Genomic DNA, 13,064 nt, shown 5'->3' with positions numbered 1-13,064 from the left:
ACTATATATATATATTATATATATATATTAAAGAATGGAAGAGATACGGGATAGCATTGGTTTTAGTTTAGGTTAGGAAAATATTCATTTAGTCCTAGTTAATTTAGTCCTTATTAATAAAAATATTCATTTCCTTTCAAAAAAAATATTCATTTAGTCCTATTTAATTTTTTAGTTTAAAATAAGTCTATTTAATTTAAGTTTAATGTTATAAATTATCATATTTAAAATATAATGGAAAATAATTGGGGATTCGTCGGGGATTCCCCATCAGGGATTAACGGGAAGGAATCGGGAATGTCCATGGAGCGGGGATACCATCCCACATCCCCGTTATGGGGAATAAATTATCTCCATCCCCATCAGATAGAGATTCTCATCGGTGATTCCCTGTCTCCGTCGGGGCGGGTCACCGACGGGGATAGGGAATCCTCGTCCCACTTGCATCCCTAGTGAAAGAGAAGTTAATAAAATATAGTTCTTTTGTTTTATTTTATGCCATTTTAGTTTGTTTTAGTCCATAGAATGATAGTCTCTCAAAATTACGTAATTAGTTCTCACAATTTACAATGGAGTCCTTTCTAAATAGAAATTCTAGTCCTTCTAATTTTCCAATATTTTCCCTCATTTTTCTTATGTGAACATTTTTTCGAACAGCAAAAACAAATTGATTTTGAAAACAGGCGTGATTGGTAGTATTTATAGATTAGGGAGATTGGAATATGTGAGGTCTGTACTTAGAGTTACTCTTTATAAATTAGAGTTGTAATTGTTGAAAAGAGAGAGACTGAATAAATAATTTATAAAGGGATTATATATGAAATTTTAGACAACTACCTTGTTTGCATAATATAAAAATGATACATTTATACAAACATAACCTTACACACTCTTCATTTAATCTGATAGTCCAACTTTCTTTATTGTCTCTATATGTCAAACAAAAAAATAAAAACAAACTCTACTTATTAGAGTTGATTTTTCGAATACTATTATCAGACTCCACATATGCTAACTTTGTTTTTTTACGAAGACATTAATTGTAGACAATCATTCATTAAATCTCTCAACTAACATCACATGTTTTGTTCGTATTTTTTCTTTTGGCCGTGCTGCCTTCTTTAATGATTTTTATTTTTTTATTTTATTTTAAACAATTAAGTTTATTTATTATTTGAAGAGTAATTTGGTGTGTGAAAAATAGGGATGCAAACGGGACGGGACGGGGAATGCATTTTCCATCCCCGTCCCCGACTAGTGGGGGATACCCCATCCCGTCCCCACGAGACAGACATGGACATATTTGTCCCTCATCCCCGTACCATGGGGATTCTTATCGGTGATTTTCCATTCCTATCGGGACGGGTCACTAACGGAAACGAGGAATCTCCGTCTACTTGCATCCCTAGGTCCTTATTAATAAAAATATTCATTTAGTCCCGTTTAATTTTTTATTTTAAAATAAGTCTCTTTAATTTAAATTTAATGTTATAAATTATAATATTTAAAATATAATGGAGAATATAATGGAGAATAATTGTCGATCCGTCGGGGATTCTTCATCGAGGATTAACGGGACGAGATCGGGGATCCCCACAGGTAGAGATACCATTCCCAATCGCCGTTTCATCCTCGTTACGGGGATAAAATTATTTTCATCCCCATTTTATGGTGATTCTTATCTGTGATTTTCCGATCACCAACGGAAATGGGGTATCGATTCCACTTACATCCCTAAAGGAGAGGATAATCAAATGTCAAGTTACATCTTTCATTCTTAACTGCCACATTTCTAAACAAACTAAAGATCAGGACAGGTCTGTCTTCACGGTGGCAGTCAGTGGTCAGGTCAAAGTCACACATTTCAAATTGCAATCTTCGTGGGTAAGCCCAAGCCTTTCTTTTTCTTTTCTTTTTAAATATTTTTTCAGAACATATAATATTAAAATTAAGGGTTAACATATAAAAAAGCCTTCAAAAAAAAACATATAAAAATACTCCAAACATGTCAGGAGCAATTTTATCAATATTGTTTAAAATTATGTAATTTTACCCTTAAAGCTGGAAATCAAGAACAATTTTACTTTAACATTAATTAATTGAATCAATTTGAGAAATAATTCATCAAACTATTTTTCAGTCATAAATCTTGTTATCTACATTTCACACGTGCGTCATTTTAATAATAACAAATCACAAATATATGTTGGCATGTGAAAAAAAATATACTGTCTTTTATACGAAATAGACAAAAAAAATCAAAAAATTCATCGAATTTATAACTATTAATCTCCAATTCTATTATTAAATTATAAAAAATATGAAATACGAATTGATATACAATTGGTGTTGAATAAGGAACAAAAATACATGTGTTTTATAATAGTGTCTGAAATTAATCCAAATTATCAAAATTATGGTTAAAGTTGCTCTTAACTACTATTATTATAAGTAAAATTATACTATTTTAAATGTTAAGGATAAAATTGTTTATGGTCCAAAATATTAAGAGATACTTCTATACGTTAACTAGAAAAAAAAAGAACATACGAGGATGACGAGGAGGCAGGAGATGAGGGAACCGAGAAAAAGGGGATGTGTGGTCGAGGAAGCACCAAGAGGCAGCTTTATCCAATTATTGCTTCTCACCTCATCATACCGTCTCTCTATACCTTCCTACTTCTTTTCAATTTATACTGAATCAATTTGAGAAATAATTCATCAAACTATATAAATACTTTAAAAATTTAGAAAGTCAATCAAATTTTTTTTCGTCAAGTTGAGGATAGAATATATCAAGTCTAATACTGAATCAATTTGAGAAATAATTCATCAAACTATTTTTCAGTCTTAAATTGGAAAGATATATTCCACGTATCCTAGAATGTCATTACATAATTCAAAAATAGATTAAAAATGAAGTTATTACTTGCTTAACTATAAAACTTGTTTCTCTAATATTAGAACCGTATATCCGGATCTTGATTTGTTTTACTTTTTTTAAGACGCGTTGAATACATCTTTTACATTTAATTTACTTTTTTAGCAAATGATATATTAAGCATTATTATTATTATTATTATTATTATTATTATTATTATTATTATTATTATTATTATTATTATTATGTAGCCAGAACCTCCTGATTTTCTTTTAACTCATTTATAAGTGGATCTATATAAAAAGACAAATTAATGTATCAAATTTACAAAGGGAAACACAAACTCTAGAAAAAGGTACACCAATATTAAGCAAAGGATGAAGCCCATACCTACAAAGCTAGCTCAGCCCTTTTATGGCCCATCTTCACAACCCAATCTCTACAACCATCAGAAATTTTACAATATTTCCAAAATAATATAATACCCAACTAATCCCTTAATGTTATTTTTGTACATTTTTCTTAATAATAATCATCTCTGATGCAGCATAACTAACAAGAACATGTTGTAACTATTTGCATACGAATACCTATCAATAACCTTAAAAATCCAAAGCATTTTCGAAAAACAAAATTTATCTATTAAATATAAAAAAACTCCCTATCCGTAATGGTTCCTTAAATAGCAAAACAAAACTTCTAAAATTGAACCCAAAACGGAATAGGAAAAAACTAAAAAGAAAAATTACAATAAGCCTCTAAAACATTAATTTGCATTTTTTAGGGTCCTAACGAAGGAATTTGGTCGAAAAACTGCGAAAAACCGAAACTTCAAAATTTGACCAAATTTTTTTCTATCAAATTTCTCCATGAATCTACAAGTTAATTCTTCAATCACATAAATGTCCTATGAAATTATTGAGAAAAATGGACTTTTTATATTTCGAAAGAGATGTTATGGTATTGTTAAGATATAAAAAAATCTATCCCACGTTACCTCTTTGTGAGAAGCTTAAAAAGTTTATAAGCCAATGTATTTTACAAAGTCTTAACTAATATAACCAATCAAAATGTTCTTCTATTGCACGAAGTGCAAAACAAATTTTGATGGGTTTGGAATAGGGATGACAATGGGTAGTGTACCCGCGGGTACCCGACACTACCCGATCCTAATGGGACTACCCGTACCCTGTATAAAAGGGTATGGGATGGGTATGGGAATACCCCCTAGGGTACCCGGTACCTGTTACCCGTCATAAAAAAAATTATATTAATAAATATCATTGTTTTTTAGATGTAAGACATGAAATTTAAACCCTAACCATTTATTTTTCAACAATTGAGTGATACTACTAAATTACTTTATTCTTATTAATTAAGGTTCAATTTATTCAATTTTTAGATTGATGATTTATTAAATTTATAGTTTGTTAAATTTGTAATATTTTTTTATTTATTGATTGATTCTTAACGGGTAAGGGTACCCGCGGGTACCCGCGAATTAAATGGGAAGGGTATGGGATGCAAAAAGTATACCCGTTAGGGTAATGGGACGGGTACGGATAATTAAAAAATAAAAAGGTAAGGGTATGGGAATGACATTACCCGCGAGTACCCTACCCGTTGTCATCCCTAGTTTGGAGGCACGCTCACATATTGTGGATGATGCGATTGCGCGGAATTGGACCCTTTCAAGTATGCCTCTTTTTTTTTTTTGACGACCCATACTTTTTTTATTCCTCGAGAGTAAAAATATCTTTTTGAATTCTGAAAAGTGGTTACATGAACAGAAAGAAAACGTTAGAAATTAATTACCATTCAAAGTAATTAATTTAATTGCTGGAAGGTTTTTCCACTCCTTTACTATTTGATTGCTCTTTTTTCTTCTTCAATTCATATAGTGAAAAATATTTAAAGAGACTAAATCTTGCAAAATTTTCATTTCTCTTCCTACTGCTCAGTTTTTCTTTTTTCGAGCTCTTTTATTTGTTGTTTATGTCAATGGATTAGCTTTGTTTTGCTTTTTTTTTTTATATTGCTTAGTTTTGGATTGTGATATCAGGGATTCTGTGATCCGATACTTTGATGACTATCAAGATCTTTCTGACATTTGAGGTAAGACAAAAAAAAGATGGTTAGAGAAAGGCCATTGACAGACGACCGCACTCTGATGTCTAAGCTAGTGATGTATTGAACAGAGTATTGAATAATTTGAGACTAACTGCAGAGAGTATGAGTATGTACCTGAATTGTGTGATATTTAGACGTGTCTATATGGAGTTACTGTCCTAAATGTTATCAGAAGGTAGTTTTAGAAAAGTTAGATCCTTCGTGTTATGGACTTCCTTGATTCTACGCTATCCAAAGAGGATGTAATCTAAATAGGATGTAATCTAAATAGGATATTAACATTTTGCATTTAGCAAACACTTCTTTTAACTGAAAAATATATTTTTAGCACATGAAAAAGCAATATCAAACTAACCCTAATTAATATAACATGCTATATATACCTAACTTAAAAAAAAAAAAAAAGATAAAATAACTTTTTCAAATTAATTTGGTCAATGCATAATCTTTTGTTTGTTTCCAAAAGTAGAAAGTTGGCATGAGCCAATAGTCCACTCATGACCAAGATAAAACATGTGAGGGTAAATGGGTTAAGTGAATTCATTTACTTTTTTTTTTTTAGTAAAAATTTGGGTATAGGAGTAGAGGAGAACTAACCCGACGTCCTAATTAGGTTGACACCCTGTGAAAACCTCCTAATACCCTAATTCAAATATTATTAAATTAAATAACCAAAAAAATAAAAGAAAGAATACATAAAGCTGGAAGGTGAATGGAAAAAAAATGAAAAAATCTAAGCAAATTTAAATTATTCAATAGATTTAAAATCATCTGAGATATGAATGAATTACAAAAACCAGAAGAAGAATACCACCATTGTAGACCCGGGATGGCAAGCTCCTTCTTTGGCACAGCATTTGCTATGCAATTTCCTTCACGGAAAATGTGAGTAATCAACACAATCAACGAAAAATGTGTATCCATTTGAATTAAACAAGTTAACAATCATTGACGAACTTTCGAAGGAATCTCCTCATCTTTGTTCCTAACCAGTGAAACCACATAGGTCAAGTCACATTCGATCCAAAACTTATGCCTCCTTTTTGCCAGGCCTTCGAAATAGCAAAGATTGATGCTCGAAACTCCTTGATATAAGCAAATGTAACGGGCATTTGAAATGAAAATGCTCCTCATAGGAAGCCCCTTACCGTTCTGAATATTCCACCACTACTTCCAAACAAGAGCTCCTAACGCCAAACCGCCTGTGTTTACTTTTATCCAACCTGTAGTGGACCTGTCGGCAGACAGTAATTACCTTGGGAGCCACGGAGAGAGACACAAAGAAATGTGCAAGTGACACAATATTTTGAGATCCTACGAGGCAGATACCGTTGTAACAATTGTCAAAAAAATTTGATTCCCTGATTGCAGTCCATAGACAATGAAGAACATTGCATCTAGATGAGCCTATTGAGCAATTATTGGGATAATCCATTCCGCTGTTCATAAGTTCATATTAGAATGAACTCATTTATATATAAACAGACTTAAGAAATCATAGCTTTAATTTTAATGAAAAAAAAAAGCAAGTGTCCAGTGAGAGAGTAGCATTGGGAGCAAAAGTCAACAGAAACAGGAAACACAAAATGGAAACACACACGCTGAATCGACAATGCAGCTAGACTTACCTATGAAGAACCACGACACGTGTCCACATTTCATATGCATAGTATGAGGCACCACATCCCACCGCCTGTATACCCCAAATAAAACCCTCTCCTTCCCATTATTACATTTCACACCCTTCCTTCCTAAACACACTTCTCTCCTTCCTTCTCTCTCGAGAAACCCAGACTCAAGAAAAAAACAAAATCAAAATGCCATCGGAATCCGGCGAAAAGCGCCCCGCTCGAACTCCCAACAACCTCGGTCCTCACCCGCCGCCACCGAAATTAGCCGACCGCCTCCCTTGCCCGAGGTGCAAATCATCCAACACAAAGTTCTGCTATTACAACAACTATAACCTCTCTCAGCCTCGTCATTACTGCAAGGCTTGCCGTCGCTACTGGACTGAAGGCGGCACTCTCCGTAATGTCCCCGTCGGCGGCGGTACTCGTAAGAACTCTAAACGCCCTCGCTCCTCCTCCTCCTCCACTACTACTTCTTCCTCTTCTACTTCTAAACCCCCACCCCCACCCCAACCCCAACCCCATCCCGAACCCTTGCTTTTGACTGCTACTGCTAATCCTGATTCTGATTTACCTGTGTTAAAGTACGAAACGCCGTCGGATAACCTTCCTGGAAGCGGAAGTGAAAACTTCTTTTCCTTGCTTAACACTCAGGCGGAACCAGGGTTTATGGGGATGGTCGGGTACGGGTCGAATTTCGGATACGGATTGTGTGAAATTGGAGTTGGATTTGGGGGAAGAACTTACTCTGGATTGGGGTATGGTAATCTGGGAGATGAAAACGAGTTGTTTGATGGGGAATCATTTCTGTGGCCAGGTTTTGCATTTCAAAAGGTTTGAAGTGATCGATTATGGAATTTTGTTTTCTTTTCTTTACATGATGTGGGAGCAAATTAGAAGAATTTTCGAAGAATGTTCTAGTTAATATTAGGTGGTTGCTTCCATGGCTGCTATATGAATTGTGTTTTTTTTTTTTTTTTTGGGGGTTGGTATAGATAGGACAGGGCATAGAATATGAGTGGGACCGAAACTGGATGTCTTGTTCTGGTTTGTTTTGTTGTTTAGCTTGAGGGTTCTGTCTGTCCTGGTCTGTAAATCTTTTGTTGAACCTTTTCTATGGCGGAAATAGAAAAAAGAAAGGAAATACTTTAGAAATTGGTTTGATTTGATTATTGAAAAATGGGATGTTATGAATCAGACCAAACATTGAAACATAGTATATGAATCGGACCAACATCGAATCAGATTTATAATTGTGTCATAATGAAATTTGGTCTTTGGATTTTAATAAATAAATAAATAATATATTATATATATATAATTAGTTTAAAATTATTTTTATAAATTATATATAAATATAAATAATTTTTAGTTTGCAAGCGGATCAATGAAATTTAGAATAATAATACATCAATGTATGAGATTTTTTTAGCGGTATATTAAAAATTTAGTGCGATGAGAAATTGATATTAGTTTATAAGTAAAAGGTTTTACATGCTTTTAATCAATTATTATGATAGATTCCTCATGTAGTGCAATTGAAGCACCGTTGAGTTAGAGATGTATCCACACGATATGTGCGATGTGAATCCTACATTAAAATGAGGGACTTCGGTCAACGGGTACTTACGGCTAGTGTTAATGTAAAATCCTTACACATTATTTTATTATTCATATTCATTCCATTTAAATTACAAGAATCCTAATCCGTTAAGAATCAATACGTAAAATAAAAAATATTTTTAGTGGGAGTCATATCGGTTTCCAGCCGGACCACTGGTTCAAGGTTTGATCCCGACTCTATCCATTTATTATCGTCCAAAAAACACCAATTCGACTAAAAAACGGTCCGATTCCAATTTTATAATATTAGAAGAAGAAAGTTGGGTCGTGTATAGAGAAATGAATAATCCCTATCTGTTCCCTTCTTTGAGTGGTTAACTAGAAAAATGGATGTTCTGATCCCAGCATTTAGCATTTACTGCATCTTTCTTGTTTCCTTCCCAACTAATTAACCTATAAAAATAAAAAAAAAGAACAAAAAAAAACTATTCTATATTCCCTATATTTTTCATTTTTTAATGGCAAAAAACATCATAGGACTCTAATATCTTATTTTTTGGTTCATTAAGCATCTAATCTTTTATTTGAATATATTAAGTCCATAATCATTTATTTTTAGTCTCCTTAAACCCTTTATGATAAAAAAAAAGATAAATTTCAAAAAAAACCCATGTGGTTTCACTTTTTTGCTAAAAAAGGACTGTGGTTTTTTTCGTTTCAAATACAGGACTGTGGTTTATTCCGTTACACTATTTACGGATTTGGTGAAGATGCCGTTAATATGCTGACGTGGCTGAAGGGTAATTATGGGTTTTTAAAAAAATTGGGATAAATTTTTAAAAAAAATCATGTGCTTTCACTTTTTTTGCAGAAAAATGAACGTGGTTTTTTTTCTTTTCAAATACAGGAGTGTGATTTATTCCATTACACTATTTACGGATTTGGTGAAGATGTCGTTTATTTGCTGACGTGACTGAAGGGCAAATATGAGTTTTAAAAAAAATTGACTATAAAAGGCCTTGAACAACCATGTGAGATTGCGCTCACGTGGGATTTTATAGTCAATATTGTAGTCATAAAATAGTTATAAGAAATTCATCGGTCAATATTGTAGACCCAAAATAGTTATAAAAAATTCATTGATCAATTTTTTTAAAATCCATATTTACTCTTCAGACACGTTAGCAAATAAACGACATCTTCACCAAATCCGTAAATAGTGTAAGGAATAAATTATAGTCCTGTATTTGAAAAGAAAAAAACCACAGTCCTTTTTCTGCAAAAAAAAGTGAAACCACAGGGTTTTCTTTTTTAAATTTACCCCAATTTTTTTAAAAACCCATAATTACCCTTCAGCCACGTCAGCAAATTAACGGCATCTTCACTAAATCCGTAAATAGTGTAACGGAAAAAACCACAGTCCTGTATTTGAAAAGAAAAAAACCACAATCATTTTTCGGCAAAAAAGTGAAAGCACAGGGGTTTTTTTTGAAATTTACCCTAAAAAAAGTAATTTTGAACATAAAATTCGGTTAACTGGTTGCTATTCATTGTATTTGCATTAGGAATTTGTAATTTTTCACTGTTTGAAAGTAGTTTTGGATTGTAATGTGGTTGTAGAAAAACTGTTACAACTTTAATTCAAACTGTAAAAAATATATATTTTTAATAATTTTAAATATAGATGAAGCTAATAACGTGTTTTTAACAGAATTAGATGTTCATAACTTACTAATTTGATCATAAAGGGCTTATAAGACCAAAAATAAATGATCAGAGTTTAATGTATCCAAATAAAAGATCAAGGATTTAATGAACTAAAAAATAAAAGATTAGGGACTTAATAATGCTTTTTCCCCTTATTTAATTCATTTTCTTTTGGCAAATAATCGTATTTTGCATTCTTCATATTATTTATATAAGTTATCATTTTTTTTTCTATTTTATTCTTATTAACGAGATTAGCAATTTAGCATTAGTTAATTTTTCTTTTTTAAGTTTTAAAAGCAATTTAGCATTTAGTTATTTTTTTTTAAGTTTTAAAAGTATGAAAAATAGTTTAATTTAATAAATGTTATGGGAATTAAAAATCTATACTATATATAATAGTGGAAGCAGAGAGAATTTACAAGAAGTGTTTTAGAGGCTTTTTGGCTTAGTTAGCACCGTAGGAGCAAAGAGAATAAATGAGTTAATGAGTTCTAATCTATATATAATATAAAACAATAACGATTGAGCTGAGGTGTCACTTCCTCCTTTTTTACTGATAAAAAATATAATAAAAAAATATAATATATTAACTTTAGTTATATTATTATATTTATTTATAAAAAGATTATTTTATCCGTACTATATATATGAGTTCTACAGAATTTAAATTAATCCCTAAAATATCTCTAATCCTATGTATATCTATATCTAAAAGTTCTACATAATTTAAATTAATATCTAAAATTTCTCTAATTCTGTATCTATATATAATATAAAACAGTAACGATGGAGCTGGGGTGTCACTTCCTCCTTTTTTACTGATAAAAAATATAATATAAAATATAATATATTAACTTTAGTTATATTATTATATTTATTTATAAAAAGATTATTTTATGCGTACTATATCTAAGAGTTCTACAGAATTTAAATTAATCCCTAAAATCTCTCTAATTCTCTGCATATCTATATCTAAAAGTTCTACATAATTTAAATTAATCCCTAAAATCTCTCTAATTCTCTGCATATCTATATATTCTATATATAATATAAAACAGTAACGATGGAGCTGAGGTGTCACTTCCTCCTTTTTTACTGATAAAAAATATAATATAATATATAATATATTAACTTTAGTTATATTATTATATTTATTTATAAAAAGATTATTTTATCCGTAATATATATAAGAGTTCTATAGAATTTAAATTAATCCCTAAACTCTCTCTAATTCTCTGCATATCTATATATTCTATATATAATATAAAACAGTAACGAATGAGCTGAGGTGTTACTTCTTCTTTTTTTACTGATAAAAATATAATATATTAACTTTAGTTATATTATTATATTTATTTATAAAAAGATTATTTTATTCGTACTATATCTAAGAGTTCTATAGAATTTAAATTAATCCCTAAAATCTCTCTAATTCTCTGTATATCTATATCTAAAAGTTCTACATAATTTAAATTAATCCCTAAAATCTTTCTAATTCTCTGCATTTCTATATATAATATAAAATAGTAACGATGAAGCTGAAGTGTCACTTCCTCCTTTTTTACTGATAAAAAACATAATATAATATATAATATATTAATTTTAATTATATTATTATATTTATCTATAAAAAAGATTATTTAAGGTAAATGTGAAAATAAAATAATAATATTTAATTTATATAGCATCTTTATATCATTAATTGTAATTATTAGATTATATTTTTGTTAATATTTATATGGTAAGATGAATCCGTGCATCGCACGGGTCAAAAACTAGTTATCTCTATATAATTAGTACTATATTAATACATTATTTATTATCAATTAATAACCCATCAATTAAAGTAATAAAATAAAGTAAGAGTTAGAGGAAGATGAAAAAACACAAAGCGAAAAAAATCCAAAAGTCACAAATAAACCTATATGTAAAGCATGATAGATAGCATTTCATCATTATATTCATTGCCCACTGAAAATCAAAGTCCCCATCGACCTTTAATTTTGATTATGTATTAATTTTGTTCTTAATTTTATAATTTTGTTTTTACTTCAAATAATATTGTCTTATAATTTTGTTCTGATTTCATTAAGAGATTCAGATTTATTTAAGAGCGATATCCATTGATAAACTGTATTAATAACATTTTCTTCAAGAATTGTCAGAATTTAGACTTTGATATCTCCAATTGAATAAATATGATGGAAATAAAAGAAATATGGACAACTAAAATCAGGAAAAGCAAAAGAGCAAAAAATTACAGGAAATCGTTATGTTTCCCAAGGTAATTATTCGATTTTTTTCATATGTAGTAGTTGTTTTGTTCTCAATTGTATTGTTTCACATATCTCGCTAACTTATCTATGTTTTTTTTATTTGTTTTTTTTTTTTTTGCAAAATGACTAAAATAAAGATTTTGTATATTTTCATTTTTTTAATATAAATTGCTAGGTGTAATCATTTGGATTGTTAATTCTAACTAAAATTTGGATTTTGGCTTTATATGAACTCGATTATTAGGTTTAATTGGAGATAGATCAATTTTCCAAATTCAAAACCCGGTGAAGTCCATTGATTTTTTTTTTAATTTGGGTTTATCTAACTCATATGAATTAAATTTTTTATTTTTATGCATTTTTGTACGAGTATATATAAAGTTTCACACAATAGTTCTTCATTGAAGTTGAAGGCATATTGAAGAAAATAATTAAAGGGGTATTGAAACATTATACTTACAATAAAATTTATTTCAATTATAAATCATGTTTGATCATAATTATCATTCTAAGTTTCTTTCTCATTTTTAGTCATCGATTCTACATTATTATTATCATCAAAGAAGTTAAGTTTTTTTTTTGCCAAATCCTTTAGATGGAGAGATTATAAGCATCCAATACGCTTGATAAGATAATTATTCTTGAAACAATTTAGATTATGTTAGATATGAACTCAAAATGAAAGGTAAATAAAAAACATTTTTTTTGTTCTTTATTACATTTATTTTTTGATGTGTACTTTTTATTTTTTTAATATCTATATCTATATCTATACTATATATAATAGCGGAAGCAGAGAAAAATGAGAAGAAGTGTTTTAGAGGCATTTTTGATGAGTTGTAAACGTAGTAAAAAATCAAAATTAAAGGGATTTAA

At 30.0% G+C, this 13,064-nt stretch overlaps 1 protein-coding gene across 1 annotated transcript; it reads left to right on the top strand.

Annotated features, from left to right (window-relative positions):
* The first annotated feature begins 5,809 nt into the window (after positions 1–5,809).
* LOC136200442 (dof zinc finger protein DOF1.6) lies at positions 5,810–7,871 on the top strand. The gene has a single exon (XM_065990819.1). The coding sequence runs from the start codon at positions 6,829–6,831 to the stop codon at positions 7,477–7,479; it is 651 nt and encodes a 216-aa protein (XP_065846891.1). The 5' UTR covers positions 5,810–6,828; the 3' UTR covers positions 7,480–7,871.
* The last annotated feature ends 5,193 nt before the right edge of the window (positions 7,872–13,064 follow it).

Source organism: Euphorbia lathyris, chromosome 7 (genome assembly GCF_963576675.1).
Source record: "Euphorbia lathyris chromosome 7, ddEupLath1.1, whole genome shotgun sequence".
In the NCBI taxonomy this organism is placed as follows: domain Eukaryota; kingdom Viridiplantae; phylum Streptophyta; class Magnoliopsida; order Malpighiales; family Euphorbiaceae; genus Euphorbia; species Euphorbia lathyris.
This window is presented reverse-complemented; position numbering and strand designations above follow the sequence as displayed.

What these genes read in the sequence shown, in the direction of transcription:
- LOC136200442 (XM_065990819.1), top strand. Translation starts at nt 6,829, where the DNA reads ATGCCATCGGAATCCGGCGAAAAGCGCCCCGCTCGAACTCCCAACAAC.